General features: G+C 46.0%; 5 protein-coding genes across 5 annotated transcripts; 2 read left to right on the top strand and 3 right to left on the bottom strand.

The window, feature by feature from the left end:
• Positions 1–1,642: 1,642 nt before the first annotated feature.
• UA08_05164 (U2 snRNP component prp10) lies at positions 1,643–5,369 on the bottom strand (the record flags this gene model as incomplete). The annotated part of the gene is made up of 2 exons (XM_020267455.1): positions 1,643–5,304; positions 5,360–5,369. The coding sequence occupies 2 exons, from the start codon at positions 5,367–5,369 to the stop codon at positions 1,643–1,645; spliced, it is 3,672 nt and encodes a 1,223-aa protein (XP_020119795.1).
• A 1,882-nt stretch (positions 5,370–7,251) lies between these two features.
• UA08_05163 (hypothetical protein) lies at positions 7,252–7,632 on the bottom strand (the record flags this gene model as incomplete). Its single annotated transcript, XM_020267454.1, has 1 exon — positions 7,252–7,632. One exon carries the CDS (start codon positions 7,630–7,632, stop codon positions 7,252–7,254), a length of 381 nt encoding a protein of 126 aa, XP_020119463.1.
• A 1,793-nt stretch (positions 7,633–9,425) lies between these two features.
• Positions 9,426–9,725, bottom strand: UA08_05162 (hypothetical protein; the record flags this gene model as incomplete). Its single annotated transcript, XM_020267453.1, has 1 exon — positions 9,426–9,725. One exon carries the CDS (start codon positions 9,723–9,725, stop codon positions 9,426–9,428), a length of 300 nt encoding a protein of 99 aa, XP_020119462.1.
• A 2,290-nt stretch (positions 9,726–12,015) lies between these two features.
• Positions 12,016–13,303, top strand: UA08_05161 (hypothetical protein; the record flags this gene model as incomplete). Its single annotated transcript, XM_020267452.1, has 2 exons — positions 12,016–12,211; positions 12,270–13,303. 2 exons carry the CDS (start codon positions 12,016–12,018, stop codon positions 13,301–13,303), a joined length of 1,230 nt encoding a protein of 409 aa, XP_020119461.1.
• Positions 13,304–16,226: 2,923 nt separating this feature from the next.
• On the top strand, positions 16,227–17,797 carry UA08_05160 (hypothetical protein; the record flags this gene model as incomplete). The annotated part of the gene is made up of 2 exons (XM_020267451.1): positions 16,227–16,372; positions 16,465–17,797. The coding sequence occupies 2 exons, from the start codon at positions 16,227–16,229 to the stop codon at positions 17,795–17,797; spliced, it is 1,479 nt and encodes a 492-aa protein (XP_020119467.1).
• Positions 17,798–20,394: the final 2,597 nt, after the last annotated feature.

Here is a 20,394-nt window from a genome sequence, read left to right as displayed (position 1 = left end):
CATCCACATCAGCATTTCGTGATCATATCATCACCCACAAAGCCATGAAGATACTTGAGGCTTGCGTAAACCTGGACCCTTGTTACTCCACCGCTGCCAAGATACTCCATCTACATGAAACACGCCGCTGCGTTTGTCGGACTTCCCACCGTTCACCTCGTCTTCTCCCGTTCTACGGAGTATATACATAGCCTGAACAATGAAGACAATCAAAGAGAACCGCCCCAGCGACTTCTTGACCTCGTTTTGTCATCTAGACTTTCATGGAAAGGGGCTGTTCTAACTTCTAGTAGTGCTACTCCGTAAGGAGTTAGTAGTTAATAGTCACTGTTGTACGTACTTTTTTTTTTGGTTGGTTGGCTGCGATCCCTCCATAATGGCTGACTGCTTACTTTCCATCTACCTAGTATCTAGTGCTTTCTGCCAATAAAATGCCGAGTTGTTTACATCCAAATCATCGCAGAGAAAGCACTTCAAAGCACATGAATCGATACATGTGAGACTCTCGGAATGGCCGGTCTTGGCATGACATCATATGCTTGAGTCGTAGCATTTATATTCAAGCCATGCAGTATGGCTATGCGCTATGTGCATGTCGTATTACTCTGCAGCCCGCACAATGCATGCTACAGAGTAGTGGTGGTATTACATTTGGTCAATGCGGGTTGGGTATACAGAGTACAAGCACGGAAGTACAGTCTTTACCAATGAATAAAAGTCCATACTATGAGTATGACGCAATACATCTAACTGGGGCTAACTATTATGTTATGTTTTGTTGTCAATGTATTTCTTACTGCGTATTACTATGCAGTAACTCACTCACTATTCCTTGAATCTGCGTATGACGAAAAGCCAGTCTATTATTAGCTTGACCTAAATGGGGGGCGGCGCATGCAACGTACTACTTTTGATTCTACTGGATAAACGATGATTGTGACATCTTAAATCGAGCAGAATCCTTAGAAATCATGAGATCGATCGGCCTCTGGTCTGATCTCTTGTGTGCCACTGCGCACATCCAGATTCCTTTATCAGGATGAACCTTGGTTGATCAGTACTACTAGTGAGCCACGCGATCTCTTCCCCAGACCTGTGACATCATATTGTATACGAAGCATTCCTGAAACTAATATACCGAGAAGAAACAGATGCAAGGATAGTTTCTGAAATGGGTAGAGTTCGGAATGGCATACGTAATCGCCTAGGAACTTGTTTGGAATCCGGAATGGCCATTCTAAAAAGCTTTCTTTGTTGGGAGCTGACATCTTTAACGACCAGACATTGTTTAGCTGATAGATCAGGACGTACCTAGAGAAAACAAACAGTCTCAGTAGGAATGTGCTTCATGTAAAAGGCCTACTACCTATCCGTGTCGACGTCGACATTGTTCGTGAACATCTAATTCCTAAGTATTGATGTCAATATTGATTAATATTGAATTATGATACTATCTACCGATCTAACCCGAGGGCGACGAACGACGGAAGTATCAATGGACTTGTAAAATATTCGATATGCCTAGCTAGGAATAAATATACAGCGCCGAAATCAAGAAGAATTAGAACTACCAATCAATCGCCGAAACACCAAATACGTTGCCATTACCAAGTATTATCCTCCCCGTAAGAATAGAAGAAAACTAGATCACTATTGCGAGCTCAGCCCTCGACACCCCATCATCGTCCAAGTCCGGATAATAAGGTACCATGGCATCCGCACTCTGCACGTATGCATTGTTATACAACCTCCAGTACGGCGTACGCACTTTGCGCGCTGGATGGAAAAGGCCTGCCCACACATAGTTCATGACCACACCAGTGCCAACCGCCATGCGGATTGCATCAATGGCCTCGATGATACGGTCAATAACGTGTGGGCTAGTCTCGAAAATGTTAGGATACAGGAGATTGAGCAGGTGCACCATCGCGTCTTCACATCCAAGACCAACAACGCCAAGTGCAATGTGCTTGACAACACTAGCCGCTGTTTGACGGTGGACTTGGTCACGGTCGATCAATGCGTCTTCGAGAAGAGGAGTCACTGCATAAACATAGTCCTTGGCCATTTCTCCGATATATTCAAATAAGAATGACATGGCTTTGAGGACGCCGTTCTGCACGTTGAGTTCTGGAACTCGGTATTCATTCATCAAAGCAGGAAGCACAGTAAACGGAGCGCAGGTCTCCGCAACAATACCGATAGCAACAGCTGTACAAACTCGCGACTGACGTTCCTGTACTCGCAAGTTGTTAAGCAACGTTGCAAGCACGTCTTGAGGTCCGATTGCCTTGGCAATGAAACCAAATGTGTTGTTGGCAGCACGGCGAATGCCCTTCTTGTGTGCTTTCAACATGTCCAGCAGCTCGAAGCAAATGCGCATCCATTCTCGAGCATTGACGGATTCAGGCCCACGATCGGCAATACGACCGACTAGATCAATAGTATTCTCTTGTACCTTTTCGTGTCGATTGCGAAGAATAGGGGTGAGCCGAGGAAGGAGATCGCGGATCGGAGGCTGCATCTGATTGATACCTACGACAGTAACAATGGATCGTAAAGCACCAAGGATTGAGCCAAGAACTTCAGGATACTCTTCACCTAGATACTCATACAGCAAGACACTGAGTTTGCCCATAAGCGCATCCTCGCCGCACTGCTTCATTACCATAGTGATTCGAGAAACGAGGTCGGCAGCTTGTTGGCGGACCGTGGCTGACTTGTGATTCAATCGCCAGAGAATGGTGCTGACAATCTGTGGAAGATATGGCTTGCATCTGGTACCTAGAGCGTTGACGGCTGTGCCAAATCCGTTGAGAATCACAATATCCTCGATACTTTGTTCCTGGAAAGCAAGCAGGACACCGTCAATGAGTCGCTCCTCCAGTCTTTCCGAGATGTCGGCTGCTCCCAAGGAAGCTATCAGCTTCTCTACTGTCTCCACAGTCATTTTGCGATAAGCTTCGCTTTCATCCTTGAGATTGTTAACGATACGCTCCAATATCTCTCCAACTCCGACTTTCTGGCCAAGGTCAACTGTAGTCTCAACAACCTGGCGATAGTTCCGCTTATCCAATGCCATGCGCCTGACCCAGAAACTCTTGAAGAAATCCTGAAGAACATGCTCTTTCAGATATTGTGCGGTGACACCATCTGTCTGAGCACACTGCGACACAACCTTCAAAACAACTTTTTTCATTTCTTCATCTGGAGAGGAAAATTCTCGAAGCAAAATCTCCATGATCTGGCTAGTGTAGTAATTGGCATATTCTTCATCCATAAGAGGGATGATATACCCAACAGCCTTCAAGAACCCAGCAAGACCTTTTCCACGTTGCTTCCGGGCACCTGTCCAGAGCGGGTTAAGAATGTCATCGAAACTTTCAATACCATATGGATTGGCCGCTTCGGCCAATGCAGCAATAGCCAAACTAGTGACTGTTCTCACTTTAGCTTGTTCATCGCTGAGGTTATCTGCAATGCAGTCCACTAGCCCTTTTAAATGAGGCAGGATGGCACATCCCATAAGAATAGGAATTTGTTGAACGATTTTCACTCCTGTGTGTCGAGCTTGCCACGACTTTTTACTACGACAGACTGCACGCAGGAAGGGAAGGAGGGCCGGTATACCCAAGGCTGATGCGACAACAGCAAATGCCCTGGCAGTAGTGTTTCTCACATATTCATCAACGTGATCGATATCTGGGCGCATCGTACTAATCATATGCGCAAGGCCTGCGGCTTTGGCCAGATTTGAAATAATTTCACGACCTTCCACTCGAGCATAGTAATCTTGGTCGATGAGTAAGGGTTCGATAACGACAAGAATCTTATGAGTATATGGACGAACAAGATCATCGAGTTTATAGAGGACACGGTCAATGACTTTGACCAGCAAGTGGCGTTCTTGATCCTCCAGTGATTTCTCCATCAGAAGCGGAAGAATCTGGTTGAAAAGGGCACCAGCACCAAATTGACGAGCATTGTCGGTGAGCTGACGAAGTGCGGTTTTACGCATAGGGGGTGTTCCGTTCTTGACTTTCAACAGCAACCTCATAATCTTCCTCTCTTTTAATTCCTCCACTGACAGGCTGTTTTCATCCGCGCCATCAACCAGTTTCCCAAAGTATGCCATATCTTCTGCTTTGAAAAATTGGAGATCTCCTACTCCGGGGATATCTGTCGGGAGTTGCTTACCAAGAGCGCGAGCATTCTCTGGTTCTTGCATCATGAAGCCACCATATCCACCTGCACTAGGTACGGCAGCTGGGGTACTCATAAGCTTCCGCGCGGGGTTCCTAATCGGTTCGTACCCAGGAGGAGGCTCCAGGATTTGATAGCCTTCGGAAGGAAGCATCAAATCCAGTTCCTCGTCTGACCACACACCGTTACGCCCGGAAACATCTGTCCCAAAAGCTGCTACAGGACCCGCGGACGGATGGGCCGGTGTTGCGAGTCCTGGTTGGCCAACAGGAGTGGCCCCGATTGCTGGAGCAACTGGTGCTTGATCCCAACGGGAACGTCGCTTTGGGGCTTGTTCGTCTGGCGTAGGCACAGCTGGGGTCTGATCCCATCGTGACTTTTTGGCTTTGACTTTGGTGGTTTCGTCCTCGGCAGGTGCGGCGGCTTCCTCTGAAGTTACGTCCCATCGCTGTTTTCTCTTGCGTCCAGCGGCGACGGTGACAGTTGAACCAGCATCAACGTTCTCTTTGTCAGCTTCATCTTTCAAAGTGGCCTGGTATTCAACTCCTTCACCTTCGGCCTGCTTCTCACTGATGAGTTTCCTAATACGTTCCTCTTCTTTTTCAAGTTCTCGGAGGGCCATGACTTCTCGATAAGTCTGGCCCTCGGACTCGATGTTGGCATGTGCGTTCGCGGCGAAGGGGTCGGCTCGAGTCGGAGTGAGAGGGCCACGGTTGAATCGGCGTTTTTGGTAGTCGCTCTCCCGGTCGGCAATCCTTGCGGACTTTTCACGTCCAAGCAGAATGTCCTCCTCTTCGACCCCGTTACCACTTGCCATCTCATTGATTAGATCCTTGCTGGCAGTGTATTGACCCACCAGACGATGTCCGGTATCTGCATCCTCCATATCCTCATCCCCATCGATCGGAATAGAGGTATTATAACCAGCATACTTATCCACGCCATTCCGTTCATAAAGATCGGTGTCAAACGATTCAGTCAGGGAGGCCTTGGTGGAAAAGTCAGTGCGCTGACTGGATGGATCAAAGGTTTTTGAACCTTTTTTGGCGGCAGCAGCAGCATTGCGCTCGGCTTGCAGCCGCCTGACCTGCTCGAAATCGGCTATGTCCAGAGTTAGCAAAGATGGTCGCATTGAGAGAGGGCGGGAAACATGTACAGTCAGACATGTCAGTGTTGGCAACTAAACAGCTCAAGCGATGTCCAGACGAAAGAATAGGTTTAAGAAGGCTACATCCAGGGTAGCAACGCCGACAATAAGCATGCGACGTTGGGAGGAGTCGATGTGGTGGATGGAACGATGGTGAGAAGTGATGTGATGTCCAGCGCGCAATTTTTGTCTGTTGCCGCCGCGCCTGTCAAGAGTCCGCTTTAGGCTGTGGCTGACTAACATGGTCACATGATTTGTAGATAAGATAAGCATCGACGCCAAGATATTTTTGCTAGCCATTTACCTTATACTTCGATTAGAAGAAATAGGCAAATTCTTGCGATCTACCAATGGCTAATACAGTAGCACTCTTGGCGCGAAATTTATGTATTGTAACCGAATGTTTATACAAGGTAGCTTGGGTCATAGCTCATACAAGCATCATCGATGGAGCTATCTGCTTGAAACAACAGTCCTGCTATCTACATCTTGTCCTGCATCCTCACGCTGACCTCAGACTCATACTAGTATCAACACCGTAAGAGACACCAGAAGCGCCGAATGTCATCGGCAACTTCAGTGTGGTATATGCACCCAAGAAGGATGCAAGTCAGAGGTTGGAGAAGTTACCACAAATACTGATAACCGCTAGGTATTCAGGCCAAGTTGTTCAAAGTAGCCCGTCAGATAGGACACGGTGCACTGAAAGCTGGATAAGGTCGCACAGCAAAAGGATAATACATTGTTAAACACGTCAGTGGCTGTTTCTATAAAACGTAAAGGCTAACATTTCGCATTAGTACGTACTAAGATTTGAGCTCACAACACCTAAACAGATATATTAGCATTATCTAGTCTTCGCCCTCTGCTGATGATTTACTATATCGCCCCTGCGGGGGTAAAATCATGTTTTCGAGAACCAGTCATTGGCCGTATAACCTCTCTCTCGGCACGGAGCTGGCTGCCCCAAATAGCAAGGATACTGCAAGCCTGAATGAACCACATATATGCTCATAAGGCAGACCAAGGCATGGGATGCTGGGCACATGCTTGAGGTATATCATACTTAATCAACTATCCCGGGGCCTGTGTGTTCCTTCCACCGTAACTACGCATACAATCATTCCACCACAGTTCAGCTAGACAAATCATAAAACTCTAGCCAGGGCAGCTAGTCAACAATAAACGCCCTGAATGCGTCGAATATGTTGTTTAGACTAATCAGGCATACTATGACTATTTAGTTTATTAGGGCTAGGCTCATGTAACGTATTCATGCATTTGATTTGCATGGATAATCCCGGCCAAGTTGAAGCTTACAATGCATGAATATCTCATGTTGTTGAATAGTACTCCTTCTACGCTCTCTACTTAACAGGTTGTATATTTGACTACCTAGGTAGTACGTGCTAAAGAAATGATTGATTGACGAAAATTAAACTAACCGCAAGGTTGCTTACTGCTTGCTCAGAAGTTAATGCACGCTTTTAAATATTGATAATGCCTGGCTCATCAGATCATCTCTAGACTCCTTTGGTATTAGTACGTAGTGTACTGAGTTACATGCTAAATCACCATCAGGAGTAGCTAGTAGCGCTGTTAATATGAATAAACCTCGAAGTCATCAACTAAAAAGTACTGGTCTCTTTTGATTTATCTTTGAACTGCACTATATACATGATTATCCCGAGGAGAAACCTTCCTCATTTGCCATCATCATCAAGTCCTTTTCCTTCATCAGCAAAGCAATGTCCTTGCAGTAGTCTGCAGGCACAAGGGGCGATTTATTCGATGTGACTTTCTATCACTCGAAGCCGGACGCGGGTGGTGATAAAATGGATGATGTGAACCGAGTCTGAAATCTGGAGGGTTTGTATTTCTTTTTGACTTATTACAAGACCTCAGGAACTGGTCCCCCATCGTCGATCGTCGCGCGACATCTTCACATGGTGACCGTAGTACTCGTCTTTATTCTCAATAGGAGTGACACAATACACAGTAGGCGTGTTTTGAAAATGGATTGCCTTGCCACTCGAGCGTGCTGAAGACGAGGAGTTGGTGCCCTTCTTGAGGATACTCTTAGCTGAGCTCGAGTTTGTGTATGAGTACATCTGAGAGACCTGATGACCAAACTCGCGTGTATAAGCTGGGCTCAGAGGTGATGGGGAGACGGGTGTCCGGGGCATGGGTCCCGGTGATCGCAGAGACAGAGTCGGACGAGAAGGATTTGTCGCAGCAGAGATGCTGAGAGACAGCTTAGGCTTGGCTGCACGGGCATACATTTTCGTTCTTCCTTTTCCTTTGTTGCGATGGTCGATTATGGATTCTTCGTCAAGGAATGAGGCGAGGTGATTATTTTGGTGGGCTCTGAGTATCCGCCAGGGAATGCCAGACAGAAGTGTCGTGCAGTGAAAGATATTTTGGCCTAGAAATACGATTTGATCAACAAATGTATTTCTTCAAGGAAAGAGAGCACACAGCTATCTCTTTAACACAGTCAGAAAAAGACGGGCAGTTGTTTTATTATTTGGTGGGGTTTTCTTTTCTTTTGGATATATTTGTATGATAGTGATATAAACGGGGAGCGACTGGACCAGCCAATCTATGAATTAGAATAGAAGTAAAGAGACGAAAATAGGAAAACAAAAAGACTAAACGGGAAAAAAAAATAGTAACTGATGAAACAGTTGCCATGCAAGTAGCAGTAAAGGTGGATGCTGCCAGCGGCTATATAGTAGACAGAGAGCAAGGGCTGGAGGAGCGGGGTAGGAGTGCCTGTCTCCAGCACATTTCTATTTTGAGTTATACCACAGCATCCTCACAAGTTATTGGTGTGAGCTGCTGCAGCGTGATAGGTGATGAAATGTGATATTGGCTGGTGTGGTTGCTAAGCGCCGGCCAGCTGCAACCAACGCTGCTTTATCACACTCACTCCAGCCAATCATTGCAAGATAAACCACTGCACAGCATAACATTGCAGCCAAGAAAAAATATTAGCATTGCAATATCGCCCGCAGATGCTGCTGCAAAGTCACCTCTGACAATAGTAGATCGAGTGTCTGCATGTGCACCTTTTTTGGCACATTTTCATCACGCATCATGACACAACTAAGGTGAACTGTCCCTTTAATGAGGCATTTTTCTCCTTCTTCAATATCATTGATACTATGCACCGCGCTACTCCACACCGCATTCTCGACCGAGGTCTTGAAGAAAATCCTTGGTACACACTGCAAATGACTACGGTTATGCGGAAAAGTTTGATAATAATATTTGCTTACTGACCCCCCGGCGAAACCGAACAGTTATGCATGCCTCGTGGATCGGGGCTCGATATCTAGATTTTCATTCCACTCTGTGGGAAAGGGCTCCGACTCCTGAGAGAACCGAATGCTCTCCGATTTTCGCCACATGAAGGAAAAATATGAAGGGTCACAAAATAACCGTAATGCCTTTTTTCTGTGGCCCACTCAGGCCAGTGATCTCAGTACATAGTGCACTGTGCATGCTAAGACAAAACCTCCAAGGAGTTTGTGCTCGCCTCGGCATAAGATATGGTGAAAGCCACCCCCGGCTTGATTGTCTGTTTTGGGTAAGTTTTTCTCTCCGCACCTTCATCTACGATGCAATCCCCGGCTAAATGTCGCCGTGTAGTTAGAAATGGGGAAAGGTATATGTGAACAAACTATGCATTGATGCTCCTAAAGCCAATAATTAAGAGTATGAGTAACATGCTGAGCGTGCTTTTCCATACTGATAAGCATGCACCGAGGGCAACAGAACATTACACTCATTATGTACTTGACACGACCTCTTGCTTTGTCGGCAGCATAACTGCGAAAACAAAATTTGTGGCCGTGTCGCCGAAAATTAGGATAAGAACAAAGATGGTGCATATTAGTCACATCAAGCCCTTGGTTCAAAGTCCGATATAAATGACCCGATTCACAAAATCAATCGAGATGTTGTCGTTATGGGCTAGGACAGTTTTTTATCCTAGTGATAATGATGATGATGACAACGAAATAAAGCAACTCGATGTTCTTCCGGCGTTTAAATAGCCAGGGTTCTTGTATCACTTGGGGGAAGATTCTTCGATGCTCTTGGCGTACTGCTTGACCATCGCCAAAATCTCGGATCGTGGAAGGCCACTCTGCGTGGCTGCAAAGAGCGATTGAAGCTGTTCTTTATCTGCCCTTCGCATGACATCCAGGAGCTGCTCCAGAGATTCGTAGGCGACGAGAAGCTCCTTCTGGGCGTATCGCAATGCAATTGTATCTTCGTCCTGGGTGTCCTTGGTGCTCAGCTGAGTAGGTTCGGCATTCTCCTTGTAGATCTCGGCACCATGTTCGGCAGAAGGATTTGATTGAGCCATTGGTGCAGTACGATAGGGTTCAAAAACCCTAATCTCTCTGCGTATTCTTCCTGCTCTGTTGGGAGCGGTCTGGTCAGAAGATTCTGAGAGTGGACTGAAGAAGCCTAGTAGGAAACGGGGTGGACGAGGAATTGAGAATAAATACGGAGCAGGATGGGAGGAACCGGCGGATCATGGATGGGTCGATTCGCCAGATCCCGAAAACAGCTCAGGCGCCAGACGTTGGAAGAAGAAACAAACATTGGTTCATCAAGTCTGGTTGATTTACCCAGGGTAGAACGAGACAAACGCTTGTAGCCATTGGCTGGAACTCTAGGCTATCTCGCGGCTAGACAAGGAGTCCAACGTAGGTAGTCTTAGCAGGGTCGTCGCTTCGTCGTCGCGGGGCCGTCACGGATTTATTTTCCGTAACAGAGGAGTGGGGCCATATCACGCCTTGACGAATCACACTTGGCCTGTGTGCTGGCAAACTGGGTCAAGTATGCGGAAATAGCTTTTCCGAGCCTCTCTCCGTATGTAATTTACCGGCTGTAAGTTCTCTCAAAGCGGCTTAGTTAGGGCTTAGGGCTGGGTCAGGCATCTCGATCTGCCCTTGCGCATTGATCCGAGCTTTGCTGTCCTTGGGCTGCAACAGGATACGGTTATGTTACTGAATGCTACCAGTCCCAGTATCTATGATGCTAGCTAATGAATGGAAGAAGCCTGCGTATCATATTCTATGGTTCTGGTGGCCTGTGAGAGCAGGTAGCTAGGGCACGACTTACTGTACATTGTAGCTATATGAGTAGTTGACCTAAGAATAATTATATGTAACTATTTATACTCAACTACGTCAGCGGCTTCCGCCGTTCGCGGGGCATCCACGTGGCTTGCTCAGTCATTGTTAATGTTGAGCATCCACAAAGCTAATTCCATCTTCTCCAACACCCTGTTCGTACTTGCACATCCCAGCACAGCGCTACACTGGCGTGCCCCTACGAGCAAGGCCACCAGAACTTCTCTCTCAATGTTCTCAGCGTGATATTTCCCAACGACTCACAGGGAGGCCTTCGTCCTCGATTTTTTGATTGTACAACGTGCTGGTTAAAATCCTACACTTGAAAAAGTCAGTGACCCTTCCACTGACGCCAATGGAGGAATACCCGATCAATAAGGTCCATCAATTGCTAGAGTCTGGCCCGGTTATTTTCATTACCACGAGGGACAAAGACGGCGATGCGAACGTGATGACATGTGGCTTCCACATGGTTGTCCAACACGAACCGCCTCTGTTGGCAGTTATTGTAGGGCCGTGGGATCATAGCTTCAAGACCTTGCGCACGACCAAAGAATGCGTCATCGCCGTGCCCACAGTGGAACAGGCTAGTACTGTAGTTGATATTGGAAACTGCTCGGGAGCAGACATAAATAAGTTCGAGCAATACGGCCTGACAATTGCCTCCGGTAACGAGGTTGGGGCTCCCCTTATCCATGAATGCAGAGCGAATATTGAATGCCGAGTTTTCGATACTCGGATGATATCGAGATACAATATGTTCGTCCTGGAAGCGGTTCAAGCATGGCATAGCCCTAAGCTCAAAGATCGCAAGACGATACACCATCGAGGTGATGGGACTTTTATAGTGGATGGCGAAATTATTAATTTGCAGGATCGCATGGTCAAGTGGCAGGAATATGTAGATGAGTGACGAAGAAATTTCGGGTAAATAAAATAACCTACAAACTTGATACCGACTATGTACGAAGCTCGTATCCCCTAGTTACCTGGGCACATATTTTAATGTTTCTTCTGTCTGTTTGTTTTTTATTCTTTCTTACCCTCGTTGAAGGAGACTGTTCAAAATCTTTATGCAGTACCTAATTGATATGGCTAGTACGTTAGATAAATCCTAGTTGCAATGTTGTATTATCACTCAATAACGAATAGTAATGTAAAGCCGTTACAGCGTATCGTAAGGGCCGTGACATAACAGACGCCGTACCGGCTGGCTAGACCATCACAGCCAGCCACCGCATTTTGGCTCCCGAAGCAATCAAGCCCAGTTCGTTAATTTTTTCCTTCAACCAAGAGCTAGAATGCGGATCACTCCACCTTTTATTTAGTTCTTTTGCTTTTGCTTGCACCTTAAAGAAATGTCATAAGGGAGTCAAATATAAAGAAGCATCATCTCCTGGAATCCATTTCTGAAGAAAACGCACGCCGAAAATGCGAAACTCCAGACCAACTTCTTACTTCTGAGAGTTCCTGCCTGACTTTCCATCATCGGTGGAACGCCAACAAAAAAGCCCAATGGCTCCATTACTTCAGAGTCTTTTTGCACGTCGCGAGTTCGACCCTGGCGCTCCAGCCCATGCGTTCGCCGAGGAATGGTCTAATCCGTCAAACTATGCATTCACCATCCTGCTCTTACTCGGCGGTGATTTGATAAATCGCGCTCTAGCACAGCTAGCAGGTGGCATGATTACCCCTGTAGCTTTTTCATTTGGTACGTTAAGACAGTGAGTCGACGGTTATTCATAGTTTTGCTGACCTTGCTTTTGAAGGCTGGGTTTCTTACGCGACTGCATCTGTCTGCTCAGCGCTCGGCGAGTACAAGCTCATGCCCGATGCCGATACTGGATGTTGCATCATCAATGGCAAAAATGGCTTTGTGCGCGGAAACAATTCATGGGTCCTTGGACGCATGATGCGAGACTATGAGTATTGGATGGGAAAGCCCGTCGAGGATAAAACAGACTCTCTCATTGAAGCCCGATGGAAATTTGACCAACAGAAAGAAGCACAAGAATACCCCGGCTCAGGCATCCAAGTACCTCGTCCCTCTCAAGCTGGTCTGGTTGTAAGCTTCTGGAAGCCCAGCACAACAATCCCCCATGGAGAACCCGGCCACGATATACTCCATTGGTCCGGCTTGGTTGTCACTGTCGTTCAGCTAGGAATTGCTGCCATACCACTGGGTCTGACGGGTGACTGGGGAGTCTTGATGATTACCGGTGCTGCCAACATTCTCTGCTATTTTACCGGGGCCCTTTCGCAATGGAAAATCGAAAAATGGGCCTGTCGGCGCTTGGATCATCGAAGCAACAAAAATTTTGTACTTACGCGCGGGAACGGAGCCCAACATGCGATTGCCATTATCAGCAATGGGCATGGCTTGGATCTGGAGGATCTTGCCACTGGGTTTGCTAACATTGACTCGCCAACCATCACAGTATTTGCACAGCTCAGCGTCATCGTCCTCGGGGTCTTGTGGGTTGCACTGCTGATCACTGCATCAGGTCTGCTGGATGACTCGTGGTATCTAATTGCCGTGGGAGGTATAGGAATGCTACAAAACATTTTCGTCGCTGGCTGGAAGCGGACCCCACAGGCATATGGTGTGCCGCTTGAATTCATTGATGTTGTAGGTGATGTAAAGGTTATGAAAACGCTCATGGAGGTCGAGCGAAGATACGAAAAGCTAGGTAAAAGCATGTTGGGCACGTTCTTCCCTGGTGACCTGAGAGAAAACGAAGTGAACGAGTGGGCTGCTATTGCAGCAGAATGGAAGGAGAAAAAGGCTCAAGCTGCTAACTGACACTGGAATATTTGAAGAGGGTGAAGACATATCTTGCTAGCTAGTTTCTATTGTTAATTCTGTCCATGTCAGCTTATGAGGCATAAGATCATGATTAAAATGCTTTCTGTTTTTGGGGCAACACCACAGTACACTGCCCCGGCCCTGGATATTACCTAGGTATCTAACGCTGTAAATCACACAGGTCATTTACTGGTGATATGTTCTTGAACTCCTTAAAGCCCGGGTTGATGGTATTTAGTTAAAACAACGAGGCCAATTAGGGAGGAAACCTCAAATCATTTGGATGGAATATAGATATACATTATCAATGCCTACAATGTACTCTCTCCAGTATACTACACCGTCCCTACATAGTTTTGTTGCAAGGCGAGGCATTAGCGAAATAAACATATCTACTCGCATTCAGAAAGTTACGTAACGTGACAGGATTGTGAAAGTACAATTCAGACGCAGAACGCGTATTTTCGTGTAAGGTAAGATTCATATCGTATTTATCTGCATGGGCCGTAATATATGACTATAAAAATATTTCATTTTACCTCCTGGCGTATAACCTGTAGGGTATAGATTACATTTTACAAGCGATGGTTACACAATTTATACACATTGAGCTGTGTTACATAACTGAACAGAGCAATTTTTCCCGAGCTTGTCGAATCATTTGTCTGCAGGCACGCCACCACGGATTTTAAACAGCGCATCACTTTACCAGGTTGACTGTCCAGTGAGCTTCGCTATGATAATATCATCCTTGGGATTACTTGTAATATATGCAATCGAACGTCGAACCACCAATTTTTTATCTACCATAGAATTAGGTTTGATCAACAGTACTCCTTATTCCTTAATAGTTTAACAATACTAAAACTGATATAGTCGTTCATACTTCGACAATCATTAGTCCACGATTTGAACTCTTTCAGCTGTTATTTCATTGGCTCTTTTTTAGCTACGTCAAAGTCTTACTCTAACTTCGTTGTTGCTTTTATTATATGCGCGTATATCTGTATTCGAACAGAATCCGGACATCAAAGTTGCTTACCTAGGTATCATAATCTAGCCCGACTGGCCCATGGTCGGCAGGATCATTGTTTGGTTATCGAGATCGGCGTGTGTGGAGAGAAAAACTGAAAAGCATCAATTAAAAAAATGCGTACGAAGACCAATCCAATCATTAAGTTGAAAGTGCTACAGACTGCATATTCAATAGAGCAACTACAGAATAGTTACGACACATAGTCGCGCTTGCATATAAGCTTCATTGTCGGCAACATTAGAACAACACAGCGCATACCTTGGTATTGATATGCACTTACCTGCTGCCATGACAGTACAATGTTCCTACCGCAATGAAGGTGCAAATTATTCAGGCCTTCAATACACCGTATAATCTCGAGGATATTTCATACCAGGATCCTGAAAAATAAAGAACTTCTTGTCGAAGTCGGCGCGGCGAGTTATTGTCACGCAGACGCCATATTTACACCAGGAAAGCTTGTGGGCAATTTACCTATGATGGGCTCACACGAAATTGTCGGCACTATTGTTGTCATTGGCCCCAACGATGTCAATTCCAATGGTAACGACAATGTTATCAGCTTGAAATTGGGACCAAAGTCGGCGTGGCCCTTCGCCCATTCAATCTCGGAAATTACAGGGGATGTCGTAATGTCCCTGATGACCAAAAAGGAGAAGATGATGGAATAATATTCTCATTGCGCTGTCCTCATGCTTTCACGCTCGGGTTTATGTTTATGGAGGGTTTGGTGGATACGCCTTGGTTGACTGTCGACAAGCAGTAGTCTTGCCGGAAAGTATCTCCTTTGTTGACGCTGCACCTCTCATGTGTGCCAGTTATATGATAAATTCTGCTTTTAAGTAATGTGACTTCAACAAAGGTGCGCGAATAGGAACTGTCGGATGCGGGGGAGGACTCGGGCATGTAAGACTACATACAGTTCGGCGTCCCCATGAGTTATGAAATGATCGGAATTGATGCACAGAACGGCGCTTTAAACTAACAAAGAGCCTTGAAACAGGGACAAAAATATTCGATCCAATAATGTCTCACCCCAAAGATTGTTCTTAAGGCAATCGATGATGAAGCGATGAAGGACCCACGTGAGCGTGGTATAGACGCAGTCATGACCTTGCCTGAAACCCAAAATATATTTGATTATGGAAGGAAGATTTTGCGTTATCATGCCCCTTACATGATGATCTCAATGCCCGCAGAAGGCTTCTCCGTGTCGACATTGAATGTGGTCCTTCGAGATATCAACATTATGTGAGCCCTGCCAGGTTCTCGCGCTTGGTTGCAAGATATGTTCCAAGTAGTAGCGTAAAATATCAGAAATACTCCCTTGCGCAAGTGAATGAACTTGTCAATAAATGTGAAAAAGGGAAAGGTGGAAAGAAGCCGTCCATACGAATCCACGATAGGGAGGATCTCTTATTGTTTGATACTCTTATACTAATTTGTAGAGATAGCTACTTTTAGGTATTAATTGATACGAAGATGTACATATCCTGTTTAAATGCAGGTATTTCCAAGTACCATTTGCTTGTTCTTTAAACTCTTCAGCGTGCTTCCAGAACCTCCGAAGACACCCTAGATGATAAAAGAGTGCGGATTTCTAAAATGTGCACTCCTTATACTATGTACTCCTATCATATGTCAAAAGGACGTGCCTAGAACCTTATGAGGTGCTAAAAAAATCTGATCGCTGACCTCACGTCTCGGTACGTACACCCTCATTCTATGTGGATCGGGTGGGCCCATATTTGATCTTGCCGGTGAACTTAAATAGTCTAATTTAACCTCGTTAGCCTTGCATTTCATAAAAAAAAACTGCGTTTTCCCTTTATTCGTCGCTCCCTTTCTTTTCTGTTCTTTAATATCATATTTGGGATTGTCCTAATGTTTAGTCTGATTTCATCGCGAGTTACGATCAACACTGCTCAGGCCTTCAGGCGTCCCCCTGTCCCACCATCGATCTCGAAATATTTCCCATCTAATAGCATAGCACGCCGGAGTTTGCTCACGCTTGCTATTGAAAGCTCCTGGTAAATATTATTCTTCACTTTCCGCAGGCGAAATCAAAACCAATCAAATTCAATGAAGAGCAAATAACTCTGACAAATGGTTTGCACTACAGTGATGACACCTCCGTCGCAATTGTCGAGAAAGACACCTCCCACAACCTCCCCGGCAGCTCCGGCCATTCTGGATACGCACCCGCGAAGGTACATTTTCTTCAGAAGGTGACCGCCGATACACGAAAATACCGAGGCATCCACCCTATTGAAGCACTGCAATCGCACCAAGAAAACTTAGCAAAACTAGTTCAGAAGGCGCTATGTTCTCTTCCACTGAATGGAGGAAGCTCTTCGATGAACGATGATGTTACCACACCGCGCGTGTGGGTTAATAATATGCAAAGCTCTACGCGACACCGCCTGCCTGACTTCGTTTCCGTGACAAGGGGCCCCGGCATGCGCTCCAATCTGTCGGTCGGATTAGATACCGCGAAGGGCTTGGCAGTTGCGTGGCAGATCCCTCTGGTAGGGGTACATCATATGCAAGCACATCTCTTAACGCCTCGATTAGTCTCAGCTCTGAACGATACCGCACCCGACAATACTCCGCAGCCCGATTTCCCTTTTCTTTCCATACTTGCTTCAGGGGGCCATTCCATGTTGGTCCATTCTAAGTCGCTGCTTGATCATGAGGCTCTTGCCACAACCGTTGACATCGCCATTGGTGAGACTCTTGACAAGTCAGCTAGGCTCATACTCCCAGAGTCTGTCATGGAGTCAGCCAATACAACTATGTATGGCAAACTGTTGGAACAGTTTGCGTTTCCCAGCGGACCCACGGATTATGCTGACTATCAGCCATTGAGGACTCGTGGGGAAGAGACTGTCAAACGTGACAATGCCGATTGGGGATGGTCATTCACCACACCATTTGCTAACACCAAGGATTTGAAATTTAGCTTCTCGTGTGTCGCTAGCACAGTGGGCAAAATTATGTCAGACAAGGAGAAGAAAAACGTTCAAATAACTGAAGACGAAAGAATTGCTCTTGCACGGGAGTCGATGCGTGTTTGCTTTGAGCACTTGGCATCTAGGACTATCATCGCACTGGAGCTATTACGAAAACGGTATGCCTTTAGTGGGGGCAATGAACAGGTCAAAACTCTAGTGGTTAGTGGTGGAGTTGCCGCTAATCAGTTTCTCATGAAAGTCCTAAGGGATTTCTTGGATGTGCGCGGATTTGAAGATGTCCAGGTTATTGCGCCGCCTCCTTACCTGTGCACTGATAACGCGGCCATGATTGGTTGGGCTGGCATTGAAATGTTTGAAGCAGGCTGGTCTACAGATTTAAGCTGCAAAGCCGTGAGGAGGTGGACTCTTGATCCGAACGCTGATGATGGTGGTATCTTAGGACCTGATTGTTGGATCCGAGGAGAAAATAGCAAGTCATAGAAGTTGCAGCGACATAGAAGCATGTACAATAGTGATACCCTTTCATTGCTTAATGATACCCTGGGCAGGATGAATCCAACAAAGACACATAACAAATCTATAAAGACCCTTTAACACGCCCGTCTTGCTCTCTATTAGGCATTTAGCAATGAAACCGATCCGAAACAACCCAGAAAACAGTTTAGAAAATCATGAGCAATCAACACTCAATAAATCAAGTTACAGGATGAAAATGAGCCAGTATGGAGATGAAAAGTAGAGAAGAGAACTGAATGTGAAATGAGAAGAAAATAAAAGTAAAAACAAAATAAAATAGCGAAACGGTCTCATGAAGAAAGCGACAATTCAAAATTCCCAGTCCGTTGCCCAGCACCAAATGCTTAGTTCAAAATTATAATCGGGTCAAGAAGATTTCCATCACGTCGTAAATCGTAAGCCCTCGCGGGATAAAGAACATTCGGAAAACGCAGAGATAGGTATTGCAGAACGAGGAAAAGTTGTATCGCAATGGATGATCCAAATGCAAAATCAAAACAACTGAATAAGTCAAAACGATCCGATGCCCGATGCGACCCCTGTTATAACGACAAATATGCATTGAGCAAAGAGAGTATAATAGTAAGAATGTTTTGTAAACCGAAAATAAAGGGAAGAGGATGTTCAATCCAGAATGTCTTTGAGAGCCAACGCGCTAGCCCGACGGGGGTACACATCATCATTGGATCTAGATATTTCGCTGGGCTGGACGTGCTTGTGAGTAATGTCTCTTCTAATGTGAGGGCGAGCTGGCGTTGTTAGAGATTTTAGCCCCTTCTCGAAGCACTGTGTCGCAAGTCAGCACCATCATTAAGTAACAAGGAAAGCGGGCGGTGTAATCTTACTGCTTTTTCAACATCCTGCCATTTCTCGCCCACAGCATGCGCTAGTGGTTGCCAGATTTGCTCTCGGATTTTACTATATTCAGTGGATAGCTTTTCGAGCATCTCCTGATTCCATTCTAGACCTCTTCGCTTGGCAATAAGACGCTCGTGCCTTTTTCGACAGGCGTTTGCTGTTTTGTTTCGGAAATTCTCTCTTTGAATTTGACTCCATCCTTGTCCACGAGACCGGGAACTGAGTAATACTGCGTCATCGTGAGAAGACCAATTTGACGAATGGTTGGCGGTTACTTGGTCGGATAAAGAGCGTTGTTGTCCGTCAGATTTTGAGGGTTTTGTGCTATCGATAGTGTGGGTATTCTCCAATGGAAAATTCATTTCCACAGAGGACGTGTCTTTCCGAAAGCCCCGCACAAAGTTTGGAGAGTGGGATATGTCCAGAGGTCCGCCGTGAGTGAAGCCGTTTGTGATCTCCGTCAAATCACAATCGTGGCCACCAAGGGTCAGTGAGGGCGAACCTTCTTGTGATGATGGAGAAAAATATCGCATGGGGCCAAAATAACTGCGGCTAGGAAATTTCTGATAATGGGACGATATTCTAGTGATGGCAACTATCTTGTCGCAGGAGAACACGTGCCGAACTCCACTTGTGACATAGACTAGGCCCAGTGAAACGAGAAGCGTAGCCCAAGCGAGGCTTAGATATGAGGCTGAGAAAGCTTTGACTGAACTAAACTGTCAGGAGAAGGTATATGAAATCAACCGAAGGAACGATGTAGGTGAGGGGCGTCTGTGCCTGTTTATACTCAGGTTATCGAATGAGCTAGCCAATGGCCTAAGTAGATAAATCAAGTGTGTTGGATGACGGTGCATTTCAAAGTATTCAAGTCCGTCATGGAAGGCCGCCACAGCCTCCTTTTGAATATGGTGCATCTTTATAGAAACGTGGGTCGTATGAGTGTGAGTGGGCCCTTTCTGAGATATGCACATTTCGGAACTGAGGGTCATGTAAATCACGCTGCGCCGTTGAAGCAACAATGGCTACTAGGCGCAGGACCCAAAAGAATGATTGAGGCTTCGGGGTGAATGCTTCTAGCGCATTTGAGCTGACCAAATTTGGAACTAGAGCTGAATTGAGTTTTGAAACGTGAGAGAACCCGGGGCTGCGCATGAGGAATTCATTGAGTCGGCCACTCTGGCGTGAGTTTAGCCGCAGTTTCAAAGTTATTTTGGCCGGTAAATGCGCACTACTGTAGGAAAGGTTCGGTTGGGGGCGATGCATCGAGGATGCAGGTCCGCATGGTGTTGTTCTCCGGCCGTCTGGAAGGCCCATTGCGGCAGCTGACTAAACTGGTGATCTAATTTGGGGGCATCCATGATTCGTGGGGCCGCCAGAAGCTCATTGGCGGTTACCGGATAATATTAGAAATCGGACCCAGCGTGGTTGGCGCTTTCCCTTGTACAGACTAGCTCGTTGCTATATTTAGGGTTTCACTCCGATCTATCTTTAACTATGGAAAGCCTCACAACGTCCGATGCGCATATAGAGCTTACGGACTAGATAGTAAATGTTTTCTTCCTATAGCTATAACTGCCATTCATGGCGTTGATGAAATTCCACTAGCCTTGTTGTTGCAGTTCGTGTGGTGGTATCGGCCAGCGATTTATTTGCGGCACAGTTATGCAATCTACATAATCTTGAATTTCTGGAATTTTCCA

Source organism: Talaromyces atroroseus, assembly GCF_001907595.1.
Source record: "Talaromyces atroroseus strain IBT 11181 chromosome Unknown scaffold_6, whole genome shotgun sequence".
NCBI classification, from domain to species: domain Eukaryota; kingdom Fungi; phylum Ascomycota; class Eurotiomycetes; order Eurotiales; family Trichocomaceae; genus Talaromyces; species Talaromyces atroroseus.
Note: the sequence above shows the minus strand (reverse complement) of the source record. Positions and strands in the feature narration are given on the sequence as shown.